The sequence below is a fragment of the Lithobates pipiens genome, unplaced genomic scaffold (genome assembly GCF_037356315.1).
Source record: "Lithobates pipiens isolate NorthernLeopardFrog02 unplaced genomic scaffold, aLitPip1_a1.2 Scaffold_19, whole genome shotgun sequence".
NCBI classification, from domain to species: Eukaryota; Metazoa; Chordata; class Amphibia; order Anura; family Ranidae; genus Lithobates; species Lithobates pipiens.
In genome coordinates this window covers 220,783,261-220,803,435 of record NW_027507764.1, presented here as the reverse complement: position 1 = coordinate 220,803,435, position 20,175 = coordinate 220,783,261, and the positions used below count along the sequence as shown (strand labels likewise).

The following is a 20,175-nucleotide window of genomic DNA, read 5'->3' as shown; positions in this document are numbered from 1 at the left end:
CATGCGAGAGCAGACATTCTGGGAGGCCGTCATATGACGACCTCCCAGAATGAGAGCCGCACCACCCAGCCGTCATTTGACGGTGGACGTGTAGCAAGTGGTTAAAGTTAACTTATGACAATGGCAACTAAATCCATAAAATGTAGGCACCTAAAGGTTCCGAAATTCACCTTTAAGGTTGGTTCACACCAGATGCTTTCCAGTGCATTTTTAAACAGTATCCAGACTGCATGCACTGTGTTTGCCATGCAGTTCACACCAGTGCAGAAGTTCCAGTGCTTTTAACAATAGAACAACCTTCTCTGTCCGGAACACATGAAAATATGTGAAAACCCATGTAAACGCAACATAATGCATCAGAATGCACATTGCCCTGAATGGAAATAAAGATTATTCAAATGTCAAAATAAAAGAGGAAAAAAACACACTAGAACAAATTAAAAACGCATCAAAATGTGTGTAAACGCATATGCAAAAATGCATCCAGAATGCAGAAATTGTGGTGTGAACAAGCCCTTACTGCACATACAAGGTGACAATATAATTACAGTGCCTTGAAAAAGTATTTTGTCTGAGTAAAGGGGGCTGAATACAAATGGCCGCCACACTTTTCACATATTTGTAAAAAAAAAATTGCATCCACTTCACAATTAAGTGCTACTTTGTGTTGGTCTAGCACAGAAAATCCCAATAAAATACATTTACGTTTTTGGTTGTAACTTGACAAAATGTGGAAAATATAAGGGGTATAAATACTACACTTAAAGCATCCATAAAGAAACTTTCAAGAGTAAGCAGAAGTCCCCTCCTCTGCCTCTCCCATGTATTATTAGATACTAAAATGGAAAATGAAATGCAACAGTATCAGCAGGTTAAACCCAGCACCCACCCGATTATTTAGTTGTAGCCTAGCCAGGGATGGACTGACAACTCATGGGGCCCCCGGGCAATAAGAGATTATGGGGCCCACACAGTATACACACACACACAGTATACAATCGCACAGTACACAGAGTATATACACAGACATGTTTCTATTGGCTGAGAAGGTACTGGAGAGGTGGGGTAGCTATAATCTTAGGATTTTTAGACCAAAAGGATGTCAGTAAGGGACATTTCAAAGACAGATGTAAAAAAAAACACACAGATTTTTACATACTATCCCTGGTTTTACTGAGGCTAGCAACCCCCTAGTGGCTCGGGGCCCTTGGGCAGTGGCCGAGTGGCCCAATGGTGAGGCCGCCCCTGAGCCTACCACACAGTATAATGAAGGGCCCTGTTATTAGGGGCAAGAAACAAGTAACAGTGAGGGAAATTCGATTATTTTTTTTATCCCGTAAAATTTGTACCTCAGAAACAATAGTGCACATTTTTTCTTTTTTTTTAAATCCTACCTGAAACACACTGACACTAACTGGCACTGATACTAATTAAAAAAAAATAAAAAATCCTGTCCAAAAAAAATACTGACCCTGACCTTGACACAAACACTAACCCTGGCATTGACCTAGATCAAACCTTGATCTAGGTATTTTTATTTATTATTTTTTTCTTTACAAACTTTTTTTTTATATCTCTGCACAGAGAATGATGCAATATATTTTTCTTGTCCATTCACAGAGACCGAAAACACATGGGTGGGCTTCACAGTGATTGATCACTGTGATAGCCATGCAGTGGCTATCACAGAGAGCAGGTGACCTGGAATCGGCCGTTCCAGGTCCCGATCGTTAGAACGCGGCCCATGGCTGTTGGTAAGAACCCAGCCTCTGTGCTGGGAGAGCGCGCCACAAACGTGCACCATCTCCTAAACGGTGCACATTTAAGAGATATTTTCAGTACATATAAGTAAGCCTTCTTACAGTTGTGCTCAAAAGTGTGCATACCCTGGCAGAAATTGTGAAATTTTGCCATTTATACTGAAAATATGACTAATCATGCCAAAAAACTGGATAGTGATCACATGAAGCCATTTATTATCACATAGTTTTTTGTCTCCTTTTAAAATCATAATGATAACAGAAATCGCCCAAATGGCCCTGATCAAAAGTTTACATACCCTGGAATGTTTGGCCTTGGTACAGACACAGAAGGTGGCACATACAGGTTAAAATGGCTAATAAAAGTTAATTTCCCACATTCGTGGCTTTTAAATAGCAATGAGTTTGTTAGCTCTCACGTGGATGCACTAAGCAGGCTAGATATTAAACCATGGGGAGCAGAAAAGAACAGCCAAAAGACCTGCGTAACAAGGGAATGAAACTTTACAAAAATGGAAAAGGATATAAAAAGATATCCAAAGCCTTCAATATGCCAGTCAGTACTGTTCAATCATTTAATAAAAAGTGGAAAATTTGGGGATCTCTTGATATCAAGCCAAGTTCAGGTAGATCAAGAAAGATTTCCACCACAACTGCCACATGAATTGTTTGGGATACAAAGAAAAACCCACAGGTAGCCTCAGGAGAAATACAGGCTGCTCTGGAAAAATATAGTGTGGTTGTTTTTAAGGAGCACAATACGATGATACTTTTCATGCAGCTCTTTTTTGTTCAAGTTGCCAGAAAAAAGCCTTTACTGCACAAGTTACACAAAAAAGCCTGGTTACAATATGCCCAACAACACCTTGATGTGCCTCATTGGGCTTTTTTGTGGCATTGGTGCAGTAAAGGCTTCCTTCTGTCAGTTCAACCATGCAGCTCTTTTTTGTTCAATTATCGTTGAATTATGCTCCTTAAAAAAATACCACATCGTCTTTTTGGAGAGCAGGCTGTATTTCTCCAGAGGGTACCTATGGGTTCTTCTTTGTATCCTGGGCAATTCTTCTGCCAGGTGTGGGTGCAATCTTTCTTGGTCTACCTGACTTTGGCTTGGTATCAAAACAGACCCAAATTTTCCACTTTCTAAGTGATTGAACAGTACTGTACATTTTATCGGGGCCATTTGGGTGATTTCTGTTATTATGATTTAAATAGGATCCAAAAAAATTATTTGATCATGCCAAAAAACTGTCTTTTATTTAAGGATAGAGATCACATGAAGCCATTTATTATCAGTCATATTTTCAATATTAATGGCAAATTTTCACAAATTCTGCCAGAGTATGCAAACTTTTGAGCACAAATGTATAGGCTTGCATTACCACAACGACAAGTGGTGTGTAACCGTGAGAAGTGGTGCACTGCAAATCCAGTTTATTGGGATGCCATTCCAAATGAACTGAACTAAAGATGTATTTCCACCTCCTAATTACATAGTAGAATATATGTAACATTTATTTTTTAAAGCTTTCAATGCCCAAAACAACAAGAAACCATGACTTTGTTCCTCTATTGTGTACTATCCTGGAAGGATAATTTTACATGAACTGTATTGTAATAAATTGGTTTAATTGGAACCATTTCTGTTGTTATAGATTATCCTTTAGTTCATATCATTATCACTAAGTGGAAGTCTCTGACTTCCCAGCATGTGACTAACCATACAGGAAAAGCTTGTTGGGTGGGCTATATAAACAGGCTGCTTCTGATCACTTATCTCATGACGTGAGAATATACATGACTGACAACAGTAATCGTGCAGAAGAATGATCAAAATGCAATTTAAATGTGTCAGTAGAGGCTCTGCCTGCTCCATGGAAGGTAAGTATATCCCACATCCCCCTCTGTTGTTACACCAGATTGCAGCATATATGTCTAGCAGAAAAAGGAGGGAGAAGGGAAAAAAAAACATTTTGTAAATAAAAGAAGTTGACTGTTCCTCACAATATTGTACATTTAACCCTTATCCTGCCTTTACCACTTATTAAAACTTAAAAAAGAAGTGTGGGCTGTGTGTTTTTTTTGTAGAATCAAACTTATCTAGCCAGATCTAGCATTGCTTCGATGCTGCATCTGTTCCCCGCCAGCTCTAACACCGAGCGATCAAACACCACAGATTTCTTAGTTCTCACAGTTATGTGAGCAGAGAGCTGGTGACAGTCAGCGCTCACTGGAGTGCTGGGCTGTCCAGGGGGTGGGGGTGGCCGACTCAGGCTCTTAGCGGCTCGCTGAGAGACTGAGCCAGGTGCCGGTCCAGGCATGAGGGCGGATTGCGACCATATGATCGCCTGGACCGGCTCTGTGACACCAGCAGACAGAGGACTTCAGCCCGCTGTCTGCTAAAAAATTAGCTTTGGCTGTACTTCTCCTTTAACCTAACTGTTACACTTTAGGGCAGATTTAAAAAGCAGTGAATTTACCATTTATCAAATTGTCATTGCAGGTGAATCTTCTAGGTTCATGTATTTTAAACATCTGTGATTAATTCACCACGAGTAAATGTTTGGTGAAAGTCACTCTCAATGCCTTATAAATATGCCTCTTAACCCCTAACAGTTAAAGTGGTAGTTAACTCTGTATGTGAACTTGTACAATGAATAAGTCTTACATGTGCACCATTTAGGAGGTATTCACATCAGCAATAGCCAATGACATCAGCCACACATGTGCAGCGCACCAGGCAACGATCGTGAATCCCAAGCACATGTGCAAGACCTGGTAAAAATGGAAGAGGTGTCAGGGCACTCCTGGATGGCTTCGCTTGGAAAGGTAAATATGTCACAATGTGCTAGTATGCAGTGCATACTAGCGCATTATGGCTTGGCTTAAGCTACAGGAGGCCCATATTTTATTATATTTTTTGTCGTGTTTACTACAACTTTAACTTCCAAACTGAGCTCTTAATGTTTAGCCAACATCTGAGTATTTAACCCTTTAAACATGTAGCTCCAACATTTAAATGTCAGCAAAAACTAATTTATTGACCTGTGGAGCATGGACTGCCATGACAGCCAATCATCTCTTTTCTTTTGCTATTTATGGATCCATATGTATTAATGGAAGGTTTTATGGATGTAACTTATGCTGGTCATACATTATACAATTGTCTTATTCAATTTCCATTAGATTTACCTTCAACTATGGAGTGCAAGGGCCTGCCTGATTGCACACAAATAGAAAGTGTTTAGGTATGACCTCATATTATATAGTTTTGGTAAAGGAAAATTGTACAAGAAAATTGTATAATGTAATGCCAGCTTTAGTTAAGTGGATGTTAATTTCCAGGTGATTTACAAACTGTAACCCTAACTAAGGCAAAACAACCTTAGCACCTGGGATAAGCATCGATGATGTACAATTCACAGCTTGTATTTTTTTTTTATATGAAACTGGCAGCATCTTAAGCAGGCAAATGGTGATCAAGAAAAAGAAGCAGCCGGCAACACCATAACATCGAGCGTATTTATTGTAAAGCCTTCACAGTGAGTACAGTCAGCAGCAGACTAGTTTTGGCTATAAACCTTGTTCACAGCACACATATATGTTGAAAAACATGAACATTTATATATAAGAGACTATCACATGACTTCTGCTCCTCTCCAATCAACAATGTGTTCAATTGAAATCAGATGATTGGTTGAAAATTGTCAACAGATGTGAAGATGACAAGTGAAAAGCAAAGAGTCTAGCTATAATACAACACATGAGATATAAAACATACAAAGACTACCTTAACATGTGAGAAAATACATGTATTAAAAGCTGTATAAGAGAATCTTTAATGAAAAAATGTATACATTTAAAAAATCATAAGATGTAGAATATAAAGTTTATACATAAAAGATAGTACACATTTAAAGTGTATCACAAGTGATGGGCATAGTACAATGCCTATAACTCCAGGACTTTTTTGAACTTAAATCATAAAAAGGTCCACATCATAGCGGTGGTTCATTCCCGCAGGTACCCTTGTCTTTAGGTAGAAAATCAACCAGACTTCACATGAAAGAAGTGAATGATGTATTTCGCCCCCCCCCAAGGATAATTTAACTTGTTCCAAGCCAGAGAACGAAAAGGATGCCATACTGCCATTATGTTCATACATAAAGTGCTTAGACACATTGGATAAGCCTTTGTCAGTACTTTAAGATGCACCGTGAAAATGTTCGCTGATTCGAGTTCTCAGTGGTTTTATGGTGCAACCCACATATTGTTTGTTACATTTATCGCATTCCACAACATATACAACATTGCTAGTGCCACAGTTGATACATTCATGAATTGTGAATTCTCATCCTGTGGCACGTGAAACGACTGTCTTGTGTTGTCTAGAGTGTCTGCTACAGAAACGGTATGTGTTATTCCTACAAAGTTTTTTTGTATTGCTGCGACTCAAACAAGCTTGGGGACAAAAGGTTCCTAGCTTTTGAGCAAGGTGGTTTGAAAATCTACCGCCCAATCTAAGTATTGGTGCCAAATCTCCATCTGTGGAAAGTATGGGTAAATATTTATTTATAATGTTCTTAATTTTATTAAATTCCAAGGAGAAGTCAGTTACAAAAGTGACTGAACTTGTTTTCCTGTTATTAGAATTCTTACTATTACTAAAGCTCTTCTTGTTACCAGCATTCTCCAAGAGGGTAATTCTATTTTTCTCCCTGGCGAAACGGCTGCTCTATCTATATTCCATTTGTTGTACTCTCATGAATTAAGTCGTGAGGCTATAATTTTGCCCGTCTTATTAAAACCTTCCTCAGTAGAACAGCTATGCCTGGCCCTGATGAACTCCCCCATCAGAATGGATCGTTTGGTGTGTGCAGGATGGCAACTAGTAGCCAGAAGTAAGGCATTGTCTGCACATGCCTTACGATAAGTGCAAGTTGTAACCAAACCCTGAGCTGCACAGCCTGTTAAAGTAAGATTTAAAAAAATGATGGCATCATTATGACTATCAAAACTAAATTCCAAATTGAGATGATTTTTGTTCTCCAAGGCTACAAATGTAACACACTCCATAAGGGAACTATCCCATATAATTAGCATGTCGTCTATGTAGAGTTGTGTCGGGAGAAGAGAAAACTCTCCTCCCACCAGCCCATGTACATGATTGCCAAGGATGGTTAAAAACGGGACCCCATCGAGGCCCCACTACATTTCAGATAGAAAGCTCAATCAATGAAATAATTGCAGATAAGAAGAGATTCGACTGCTATAATTATGAACTCTCTCAGACTTGTGTCGTAAGTACTGTAACATGTAAGTTGATGTTCAAGGGCTTTGATTGCAAGGTCGTGTGGAATACAGTGACTTCACATCCATGGTGAACCACTGGTACTCCTCCATCCACACCACTTCCTGTAAAAATGTCAGTACTGATGTAGTGTCCTTGATATGGCCAGGTAATCTTACAACCAATGGTTGAAGATACTCTTCTAAACAATAACCCAAATGTTTATAAAGGGAACCGACACCTACCACTATCGGTCTACCTTGTATTGGCATTATATTCTTTTGGAGTTTGTGCATGTAATGGAAAATGGGGACTATAGGAGAATTGACCATAAGCTCTGCTACCTTTCTGTCTATCTCCACACCTGTGTCCAGAAGGTATGAAGACAGGAGTGGGATTCCTATCCAAAATTCAATATGTGGAGGTATCCTGCAACTGGTGCAAAGCATCTTCCTTATAATTACTTGCGTTTAGAATGATAACCCAGCCCCCTTTGTCGGCTTCTTTTATCACTAGGTAAAATTGTGATTTGAGACCGACAATAGCATCTCTTTCTGATTTAGTGAGATTGTCCTTGTATCAGATAGGCCGGGTCGCCAATCCATCCGCAAGTTTGACTAAATCCTGCTCTACCAAGGCTTGAAAAGTGTCTATTTCTGCATTTCTGGACTTGACTGTCTCGCCATGGAGAAAAATAGAATTATCCTCTTGGAGAATGCTGGTCGCAAGAAGAGCTTTAGTAAGAGTTCTAATGACAGGAAAACAATTTCAGTCACGTTTGTAACTGCCTTCTCCTTGGAATTCAATAAAATTAAAAAGATTATAAATATTTACCAATACTTTCCGCTGATGGAGATTTGGCTCCAATACTCAGATCGGGCTGTAGGTTTTCAAGCCGCCATGCTAAAATTCTAGGAGACCTTTTGTCCCCAAATTTATTTGAGTCACAGCAATATAGCAAAGAAATTGGTTGAACACTGTGGGCTCTTACATTTGTAGGAATAACACATTCCGTTTCTGTAGCAGTCACTCTAGACAACACAAGACAGTAGTTTCACGTGCCACAGGACGAGAATTTATGATTTGTGAATGTATCAACTGTGGTACTAGCAATGTTGTATATGTTGTGGAATGCAAGAAAGGTAAGAAACAACATGTGGGTTGCACCATGAGAATGAGACCATTGAGAACTGGAGTCAGCGAACATTTTCACGGCACTTCTTACATTCCTTACAAAAGTTTATCCAATGTGTCTAAGCACTTTAAGTATGAACATAACGGCAATATGGCATCCTTTTTGTACTAGGGTTTGGAAAGAGTTAAATTATCCTGGGGGGGGGGGGGGGGCGACATCCATTGTGTACTTCTTTCAAGTGAAGTCTGGTTGATTTTCCACCTTAAGACAAGGCAGGAATGAACCACTGCTATGATGTGGACCTTTTTATGATTTAAGTTCTAAAAAGTCATGTTATGGGCATTGTACTATACCCATCGCTTGTAATACACTTTGAATGTGTACTATCTTTTATGTATAGACTTTATATTCTACATCTTATGAATTTTAAAATGTATACATTTTTTCATTAAAGATTCTCTTATAGAGCTTTTAATGCATTTTTTTTCTCACACGTTAAGTCTTTGTATGTTTTGTATGTCATGTGTTGTATTATAGCTAGACTCTTTGCTTCTCACTTGTCATCTTCATATCTGTTGACAATTTGCAACCCTTCACCTAATTTCAATTGAACGAACACATTGTTGATGGGAGAGGAGCAGTAGTCATATGATAGTCTTTTAGTTATAAAGGTTCATGTTTTTTAACATATATGTGTGCTGTGAACAAGGCTTATCCCCGAAACGAATCTGCTGTTGATTGTACTCACTGTGAAGGCTTTACAATAAATACGCTTGATGTTATGGAGTTTCCGGCTGCTTCTTTTTCTTGATGACAATTTGTCTATTGGTGTGTGGGAGGACACCTCGGCTTGGACACCCTGATTGCAAACTTCCAAAGTAAGACTTTGTTTTCCACTGTTCTGAGCCATACAACCTTTGATCAAATCTTATGCAGGCAATCGAAATTCAACTGGTTCAGCGGGGACCAGCCAAATTTTGATTTATGTATGGACAGGGTGGTTGTACAGAAGTCAATCTACCAATCGACTTCTGTACAACCACCCCGTTGAAAAATGTCTGCTCAATCAGCTCTGTCGGGCTACAGCTGACAGTGCAGATCAGTGTATTCTGACCCTGCTATCAGAATACAAAGGCACAGCAGGGAGGATTCCCCCATTCACCTTGAATGTGTGGATGGGAAAATTGTGTCGTTCTTTTTAATTTAACCTTATAGTTGTATGTAAAAAAAGAATCATCTATGGGCTGCCTTAGTTACATGCTCTGCAATTTGTGCAACAAAGTATAAGATATGGTGCATGGAAATAAAATGCATCAGTCCTTTGTGTCATCAAAATCTAACTACACTAAAAAGTTTTACTGAAATATACACAGCGACTGATTTAACTAATGAAGTTGAGAATCCTCACACATTATGTGAATATTTACTTCAATTATCCAATCACGTGAAAAGCTAATTTCCTTTTACTTATTTCATCTGCACATGATAAATAAATGGAAAAACTTTTAACACAATTTAGTGTGTGAGGATTCTAAGATCCATTAAGAAATCAGCCCAGTTGTGTATTTGTAATTTAATCCCCAGATCAGCGAATAAATTAGTAACCTGTAAAAAAGTTACAACACTGAAGTATACAGGGTAATGCAAAAGATATGCAAAATCAGGGTTTATATTTCATGAGAACCTTTTCTATAAATATATCCTGTGAAAACATGTTCTGTCTTTAATAGTAGAATACTTTGCCTTATAGAATAGACACAATACTACCCTATTAGGATACACCTTAGAATAAATGACTGTTGTAATGATGAACAGTAACTGGTCACATGCCTGAATAAGACTTTTTATTTATATTCAGTTACATCCCACTAATCCAGGAGATTTAATATTTTTTTAGACTGCGTCATATGTAGTCATTGTAAGTGCAGATATCTGACACTTTAATATTTTTTCCTATTCTTTATCAATCCAGACTAAGTACTTTAAACTGAGGATCATATTTTTTAATGGCTGGAGAGATGTTTAAAATAAAAATGATTGTTACAGCTCATAAATTCCAATGCAACTTTATGAGTAGAGGGGTATTTGTATAGTACTGTATATTATAAATACTCTGACAATTTAGTTCTTCGAACCGACAGCTCAGTGCTGTTAGTTTTCAGTGCAGGCCTCTTTTAGTTCACCTAAATGATGGTGTCCCTATGATACCAAGTGTTCCTTTCAATAAATATCAATAAATAATCCTTAACTACTTCGCCCCTTCTCACATCACAAAATTTACATATAAAAATACAATTCCTAAAACACATTTAGTGACACCTAGCATGTAACCCTTTAATTAAGCTCCAACCCATTACATATACCTTAACCTCCCTGGCGGTATTCCCGAGCATTAGGTTGATTTTCTCTGCCAGGAGCAGTAACCCCGAGTCACGCTCCGGGTAACATTGCAGAGCTGTCAGCGGAGCCCCTTACCTTCTGGTGATCCAGCAATGTTCTCCGCTGTGATTGCCGGTGAGATCACTGGCGAGAGCGCCGACCGGCATCTGACTTCCTGGTTCCATTGCCTGAGAGCAGCAGCCGTGCATGGGAGCGGAACTGGGCGGGAAGTTCAAAAGTGACACACACATAAAAAGAGGTGATACATTGTAATCTGAGAGGATTACACTGTATCATCTCAGATCTGACACTTGATCAATGTACAGAGTGCCCCTTGCCTTCCATTTTACTGTAATTTGTGGCCATAAAATATTTATAACATGGCATCAAAAAAAGCGCCACTTTACTACAAAAGCGCTTTTGGACTAGTTGATTGACAGTGACAGCGACACGAATTTGCTCGCAGAACTGAGCGATAGTGAGTCGTGGGGAGATTTTTCGTCTGACACTGACACTGATCTGGCAAGTGACAACGGTGATGATCATGCACCTGACCTTAGCGATGTGCACACTTGGTGCCCTATTGAATGCAATACGGACCAGATATCGCCCCCAAGATTCCTCTTCACTGGATCACCTGGGATGAAGGTAGATGTTGGGAGTGACAACCCTCTGGCATACCTGCAATTATTCCTTACTGAGGAGGTAATTGAAAAAATTGTCGCAGAGACAAATCACTACCAAGAGCAGCAATCTGCTACTCTGCATGCCAGGTTTTCAAGAAGCAGAAAGTGGGAACCGGTGACCAAAGAGGACATCTAGCAGTTTCTGGGACTCATCATTCTTCAGGCGGTGGTGAGGAAACCACTCCAGAAATGGTACTGGACCACCAATAAGTTACTGGCCAGTCCGTTTTTTGGCACCATGATGTCAGAATACCGTTTTTCCCTCATCATGAAGTATTTCCACTTCACGAACAATGAAGAATTTGATGAGGCCACTCATCATGTGCCCAAACAAAAAAAAATCTGGGAGGTATGCCAAATTATTGTGACCAATTTCCAGCGGACCTAGGTGCCATTAAGGGATGTCAGCGTGGATGAAAATTTGATGGTCTACAAGGGACGCCTAAGCTGGATACAGCTTATTGCATCCAAAAGAGCGCGGTTTGGCATCAAATCCTACATGCTCTTCGAGTCATCCACTGGGTACATCTGGAATTCGGTCATTTACACTGGTAAAGGCACGAAGTTCAACCCCAGGTACAGTGGCTATGGGATGGGCACATCCTCTGTCCTTTCACTGCTGGAGCCATTGCTGAACCAGGGATATTGTGTGACCATGGACAATTTCTACACTTCTCAGGAATTGATTGAGGTTTTGCTACAAAACAAGACTGATGCGTATGGTACCGTTAGTGACATGCCATCTAACCGATGTGACATGCCATCTATGTTTGCCAAGAAAAAACGAAAAACCGGAGAAATGGTTGCCTGGCAGAAGGGTAAGATGATGCCAATGCGATGGAGAGACAGGAAGGACGTGTGTCTCATGAGTACTGTGCACGATACCTCCACTGCCACAGTCCACACAAAAGGTGGGGAAGATATGCTGAAGCTGCAAGTCGTGATAGATTATAATAACACCATGGGAGGTGCCGACAGAGCCGATCAGGCAATGACATTTTATCCGGCTATGCGCAAACAGCATAAAAAATATTATAAAAAGATTTCCAGGCATCTTCTGGAACAATGCCTTTGCTCTGTACAGGATATATGCATTCCAAAGAGTGACAAGCCTCTTGTTCATTCTGATTTTATCTGGAAGGTGGCTGAGCAGATTTTTGTCAACCACCAGACGCCATCAGTAGCTGTGAACAAACCTGGACGACGTGCTGTTGACATTGCCAACCCAGAACGCCTGACTGGTCGTCACTTTATGGATTATATACCGCCAACCGCAAAAAAGACAGCACCTACCAGGATGTGCGTAGTTTGCTGTTCAAAGAGAGGTGGCAATGGAAAGAAAGTCCAAAAAAGAAAGCAGGTTCCATTGTCCTGATTGTGACGTCAGACTGTGTGTTGTAACTTGTTTCAAAATTTATCACACTCAGGATCTTTATTGAATTTTCTTTGTTTGACAAATGTCATTATTTTGTATTACATTATTGAATAAAATTATATTAATTATTAGATTATAATTAATGATTTTGTGTTTCAAACTTTATCACATCTGGGATGTCTACTGGAGTCTTGTTTGGTCAGGTTTAACCACTTAGGACCAGCCTCGTTTTGAGATTTTGGTGTTTACATGTTTAAAACATTTTTTTTTTGCTAGAAAATTACTTAGAACCCCCAAACTTTATATATTGAGAATAAAATGGCGGTCATTGCAATACTTTTTTCACACCGTACAAGTGCACTTTTTTTTTAAAAAAATCACTTTTTTTAAATAGAAAAAATAAGACAGCAGTAAAATTAGCCCATTTTTTTTATATTGTGAAAGATAATGTTACGCTGAGTAAATTTATATCCAACATGTCATGCTTCAAAATTGCGCCTGCTAGTGGAATGGTGACAAATCTCCATAGGCGACGGTTAAAAAATTCTACAGGCTGCATTTTGTAAGTTAAAAAAATAATTTAAAAAAATTGCCCTTTAAAGAGGAAGTAAACCCTGATGGGTTTATTTCTTCTTTGTTTCCCTGCAAAGGTAAAGCATAATGGGCACAGGGGACAGCGGTGACACAGCGCCGGAGCAGCGGTGACGTCACTCCCACGCATGGGAGCTGCCACTAACGGCATATCACCATTAGCAGCGGCATGCTGCTAACAGCGATAGTGCGCCTGCTCACCGCTGTCTACGGCGCATGCCTGTATTTCTGTTAATATCTCCTAAACAGTGTAGGTTTAGGAGATATTTCTTGGACCTACAGGTAAGCCTTAATCTAGGCTTACCAGTAGGTCAAAGTGGTTTGTAAGGGTTTACAACCACTTTAAGAGGTCAAAACGTCACTTCCGCCCAGCAATTGTATGGAGACAGGTGGAGGCCATCTTCCCCTCACTCGTCTCCATACTGAGCCAACAGGAGGACGTGATCACCTTTGCCTCTGCCGAAAGCTCCGGTAAGCAGTGGAAGGCACCGTATCGCGGCTGGAGGGGACCCTCTCCCGCCACCGATAAAAGTGATCTCGCTGCGACTCCGCCACAGGGACCACTTTTATCTTGTAGCGGACCGCCCGCTAAAGAAAAAGCTACTGGGGGTTATGGCAGCTAGCTGCTGCCATAACAACAATATCCTCCTTCAAACAGCCGCCGGCGGCCCGTAAGTGGTTAAGTAATTCATAAGAATTGCAGGCCTACACTACATAACACCAAATTTCCATACAAAAAATTTATAATAAAAATGCCATGAATCTATCCGCTTTTTTTGTAGATGCGAACCAATGCAAACCAATCAATATACGCTTATCGCGATTTTTTTTTAACCAAAAATATGTAGAAGAATACATATCAGCCTAAACTGAGGAAGAAATTTGTTTATTTTATGTTTTTGGGGGGATATTTATTATAGCAAAAATATTGCTTTTTTTCCCCAAATGTTCACTTTTTTTGTTTATAGAGGTGATCAAATTTTGTTAGGGTACAATGTCACACAACCGCGCAATTGTCAGTTAAAGCGAAAAAGGGGCTTGGTCAGGAAGGGGGTAAATCCTTCCGGGGCTGAAGTGGTTAAACCTTAAAATAATGGCTTAACTCCTGACACCTTTTCAACTCAGTCAAACCTTAACCCCTAACATTTAACCCAACCCTAACTTTAAGTGTCTTATGAGAGTGTTAATCTCCTGGTCCCCCACTGCACTGGTTTCTCCTACCTACCCTTACATCATTACAGAACACTGTAGTGATGTAGAGGTCAGAGGGAAGAACTACTGAGCAGAGGTATTTAGCACTCTCAAAAGTCTGTTATGGTTCTGACAGTGTTTATCACTTCTATACTGTATATATACATATTTTTTCCTATTTTTTATCAATCCAAACTAAGAGCTTATTAAAGTGATCACCACTCTCTGAACTGTTGGTGTCTGAAGAGATTTCAGAGGTGATTTCTCTGCATTTGATTGAAATTCGGCAGTGCCGGCAGCAGGACATGTTTTTCTTATATTACAGGAGATTCTTTTATTTGAACCTAAAGTGATTCTAGCATTAGCTACATTTATATATTTTCCTCACCATTTATTAAAGCTGCCCATACACTGTTCACATTTCAGCTGGTTCCTAACAAATGGGCTGAAATTAACTCATTAGGTGGCCCTGTCCATCCCTCCCAACCAACATCCTTTGATAGAAAAACTGAAGCATCCGGGTGGAAAATTGTGGGCCAAAGAGCAGCTGTATCCAATCAAATGCAGCCACTGTTGGGATATTCCGACGGCTGCTGGTGCCAGCTATGAGAATAATATAGCCACAGCAGGAGATTCATGTATCCATGCTGTGTAGAATAGATGGAGGAAAAATAATCTAATATTAATATATATGGCCAAATTTGGTGACGTGAGTACACTTTTAAAGGTAATTGTTAGCTTTTACTGAGACTCACAGTAATCCCCCTGACAATGCCTTTATCTGTTTTTCTCATTGGAAGGCCAGCACCATATTTGGTGAGATGTTATACAAGGTCAGTACCTACTTCTGGACTTTTGCTGACTCAGAGATAACATAATTAATATGGATGTTCTTGGTACTGCTAAAATCCAAAGTGTTAGCTCTTAGTTTAAAACCAGGAAAGTGTTCCCACTTGAAAAAAAAAAATCCTGGTGATATAAATGTATTACAGTATACAGATTTCTGCAGTCTAGGAAATGTATAGCATACAAAGGAGGAGCTTTATTAAATCTGGTGCACACAGAATCTGGTGCAGCTCTGCATAGTAATCAATAAGCTTCTAACTTTAGTTTGTTCAATTAAGCTTTGCCAATAAACTTACTTACGAATACTGTGTTACTATTCACAGCTGCACCAGATTATTTGTGCACCAGTTTCAGTAAATCTCCCCCATAGTGACATCACACTATGTTTGTAGTGTGTGGTTTGCCATTAAATCGGCAGTAGTCTGTGGAGAAGTGCACCATTACATTCTGGATATTGAATGGAGATTGTGGCACCCTTACATTTGTGGCAGTAATTGCCAATCATTGTTGGAAACGTGCTAGAACACTGCTGTATTGACTGCCACTGTATTATTACAATGGCAGTGAGTGGAGAAGTGAATTCATACAATAAAGAAGTACACAGGTGCTGTAGTGGGCAGTGACCATTGACTAAAAGCTTCTAAGTATGAGGGCTCTACATTGTTACACAAAGGTTGCGATTTACTGTTCTCTCTCACAATGCAGGTCTGCATATGTGCTGCACTACTAAAAATTACAGTTATAGTGAAGTGTTCCCTCTAAATGCTAATTTACTCTATAATAAAAAGGTACCCTTCTCAAAAAATTACCTTAAAAAAGAACATATAATTGTGAAATTGTACAACTTTACATACAGACAGCTGTACTGGACACCTTCACCCAAATTCATTTGTTTGTTATTTTAAGAACCAGAAAAGTTCCTGCTATGGGACGCTGGAATCTTCTTTTTGCTGGTTTTCTTACAAAGAAAACCTGTTATTAAAAAAAAGCATCTCCACCAGTTACATTTAAACCTGCCTTTCAAGTTTCATTGTTATTGGAAATGAATGAAGCAGTTAAATGATACATGGCACCCACTTCAGGAAATTCCATTACTGTTGACCTTCTCTGGAGTTAATTCCATAGCGGATTACACAGGACACTTATTAAAGGGGAAGCATTGTGCCTTTTCAGTGGGTAACTATTTGAGTTGTTATTTCAGTGTTGTACCAAACATATCAAAAGAGACAGTAGGCAAAGTAACCCATTCCCACTCACCAATTGTATATAAATATCCCCCAGCAGGATGTCCCTATGCTGGGGAAAGGTTTTTAAATATTATCTCATTGAGAGCCTCCAGCCTACGTTTACTACAGCTGGTGGCTCTCAATACCAGCTGCCACTGATAACTGTGAACCAATCAGCATGGTTCCTGGTTATTTCTTCACTATGGCACTCTGGAAGTCTCATTGAAATACATGAAGCCTTTCAGTCTGCAGAAGAGCACTGTCACCTTCAGGCTGCGGTGCCTTATTTTAAATGATGTAATATTAAAATAATAAAACATATCAAACATTTACTTATTTTTTTCATTTTTGCATTGTCAGCCTACAGTATAATAAAAAAAAATGTTTTTTGTGAAAAGTTACCACATAAATGCCTTGCTTTTATTTGGTAACTCTTCTACTATTCATAGAATTATTGCCGATTTAACCAACAAATGCTGACAATGATAAATTCGACCTGAGTATCTAGACATCAATGACTTGTGAGCATAAAGGGTTAAACACTACAATAACTGAAGTGTGTGCTGACTTGATCTCAATGAGAACACTCTCTACTTTCCCTTTACACTGGGTTTTAGCAGTGTCACCAGACGCTTGCCTAGGAGGAAATACCCTCATTGTATGACAAGCCAATGTTATTATTAAGCCAAGAATAATATAAAATTGTGATTCTGCTAATCTCTTCCTTAAAACATAGCCTAGAACTGCATTGAATTAGATAATAATCAGACAATAAAAAACTCCCAGTCGTCACGATCTGTAACTAAATTAAAGACATAGGAAAATGATTTCCCAGGAATAGTTTTGAAAGACAAACATAAAGGGCTGGAGTATATTTGTAATGGCTTACCTAAAAGCTGATACAGAAACATTGTTTGTATTACAAGTGCTGGCTTTTGTGACTAATTAATGACCAGAAACTCTAGATAGCTCATTAAACACACACAACTTGCCTATTTTTTTTTATAGACCTGCAATTAACTGTTTTGTCACTTTTCAAGGCCAATCTAAAGAAAATTATTTTCAGTCTTTTCTCTAAGCAACGCCCAGATACTAACCAAAGCAGGTGAAGAGTTGCTTAATCAACGATGTATTCTGTAATGTGACCACCTAGGCAGCTTGATTGGGGCTGTACATTGCTCAAAAAGGAACACATTATTTCAGAAATAATATATTTTGAAAGTCATGGCTGAAGAAGCTGTGTTCCCTGAAGGTTAGCAGCTGATTCACCATCTGTCATAAAACAGAATACCTTCTGTCTCATTTGCAGTATAATTAGCATTTGCTAACACCTAACACCTTTATTCTTGCACCTACAATATGCTACCATATTTTGTTTTCCAAAGTAAGGCTACGTGGGTTGCAGCAAACGTATTGTTTTTTTATGTTCCAATTTACTATTCCTTTCTCTAATTTAGGAAGGAAACTGAGCCAAAATGAATAGAATTGTCAAGCTGAATAATTACAATGTTGTGTTGAGTTGATATAGTAATATAATCTTGTGTATTTCTCATGTCCAGCTCTCTGAATTCATACATGGAAGCACCTCCCACAGCCAAATGGGATGGAGGTGAAAAACCTGCTACATCCACTCCTTCAAGGTTGGTTGCAGAAAACTTTACCAATAAAATGTACTCTTATAGAGAAACATTTTTTATTATCTTGAATATCATATCATAACAAAACAGAAAATATCCTTATATGTATATATAAATAAATATATATATATATATATATATATATATATATATATATAATGTGTGTGTGTGTGTGTGTATGTATATATACAGTACTCTCGGGAAAAATGTGTACATAGCTTTTGAAACTATTTTATCGCACAAATCTGCTGAAGTTGTACAGTGAGTATAATTTTGTTCCTAATAATATTGCTAGATTCTGGTAGGCAATAACAGTGAGTTTATATGAAAGGTCTATTGAGAGCAAGAGCCCGAGGTGGTTAATGACTCATATGATAAACTACAATTTTATTAGAAATAGAGTCTTTGATGAGATGCAAAATACCTCTAGTAGCTTTATGAATGAATGCTAATATGTGATATGCGAGGCTTGAAACCATGGAGCTCAATGATTAAGAATGCATCAAAAGAAATGATAGGTGTGGGTCTTCTGTATTTGTAATAGGAAAAGAATTGTGGTTCTGCCCTGTGCCGGTACAGCAAAAATACAGTATGTGTGGTTGATACCAGTAATATCAGTATTCAATAGACATGTGCGATTAGTTTCGTACGAATCGAAAATTCGTACGAATTTCCGGAAATTCGTACATTCATACGAATCCGAAATACAAATTTTTATGCTTACGAATTTCATACGAAATACGAAATTTCGTTAACGAATTCCGGATCCAAATTAACAGAAACGTGACTGGTGTTTTGTTCACCAATCAGAGGAAGTCAGCACAGCACAGGGATGGTGGGAACCCCTCATAATGGACACACAGCAGATGTACAGACCTGGGAAGTACGAACATTCGTAATTGTTACGAAAAGTTAACAAACGTAAAAGTTAAAAACCCAGGAAGTCAGCACAGCACAAGGATGGTGGGAACCCCTCATAATGATAAATTAATCCTAACAAACTTTCGTTATTTTAACGACAAGTTTACGAAAATTCTTATTTCGTACGAATCCAAATTAAATTTCGTACACAAATTACGAAATACTAATTATTTTTTCATACGGAACGAAACTAAACACATTTTTTCGACGGCGCCCATGTCTAGTATTCAATATATGAATTCCTTTTTTTATTTTTTAAATGCCTTTATCTATAATGTTTCTCCATATTTACATGTAGACCAAGACAAGGGTTAGAACAAAGTATAAAATACTGTTGAGGGTGCTTATAAAAGTCAGCTTATATTCATATAAATTAATACATTTTTAAAAAGAAAAACAAACTCCTTGCTGTAAATGTGTAAAAGTAGATTAGCTGGAGTTAGGCTTTATTCGTGTGTCAAGTGTTTAAAGAGTAATAACGAAAAATTTTAAGTCAGTAGCTACAAATACTGTAGCTGCTGACTTTTAATAAAAGGACACTTGCTTGATTCGACACCGGCCTCAACCGAACCGGTTCTTTGCCGGTCTTCGCGTCCCCGATGCCAGCATCTTCAGTGTGGGAAGCTAGCTATGATTCCTTTTGGCTTTCCACTGTGCATGCGTGAGGCTTCTGCCATATACACACGACCGGTTTTCCCATCAGAATAAACTCTGAAGGTTTTTCTGACAGAGTTCCAACGGAGTTCCGCTGAAACTGTCTTGCGTACACAAGATCACACCAAAGTCCGATCGTCAAGAATGCAGTGACCTAAAAATACGTATGAAATGACTAGAAAAAGGAAGTTCAATAGCCAGTAGCCAATAGCCTCCACCTCCTACTTGCTTCAGAGCATGTGTCGTTTTTGGTCCGTCAGATCAGCATACAGACAAGCGGTTTTCCCGATAGGAATTGGTTCAATCGGAAATATTTAAAACATGTTCTATTTCTAGGTCCGTCAGAATTTTTGAAAAAAGAAGTCCTATGAGGCATACACATCCTTAGACTTTCATCGGAATATACGATGAACAGATTCCATCTGACTTTTTCTGTCAGACATTCCAGTCGTGTGTATTACTGTGCTTTGTGAATATCCCGCAG

The 20,175-nt window shown here is 38.8% G+C and overlaps 1 protein-coding gene across 4 annotated transcripts in view; it reads left to right on the top strand.

Moving 5' to 3' along the window:
• Positions 1-20,175, top strand: part of ITPRID1 (ITPR interacting domain containing 1) — a 208,048-nt gene that overhangs the window by 102,866 nt on the left and 85,007 nt on the right. For all 4 annotated transcript variants that reach the window (XM_077491716.1, XM_077491713.1, XM_077491714.1 and 1 more), the window contains one exon: positions 18,039-18,119. In XM_077491716.1, the coding sequence (XP_077347842.1) occupies positions 18,039-18,119 (81 nt within the window). The remainder of the gene's footprint in view (positions 1-18,038; positions 18,120-20,175) is intronic.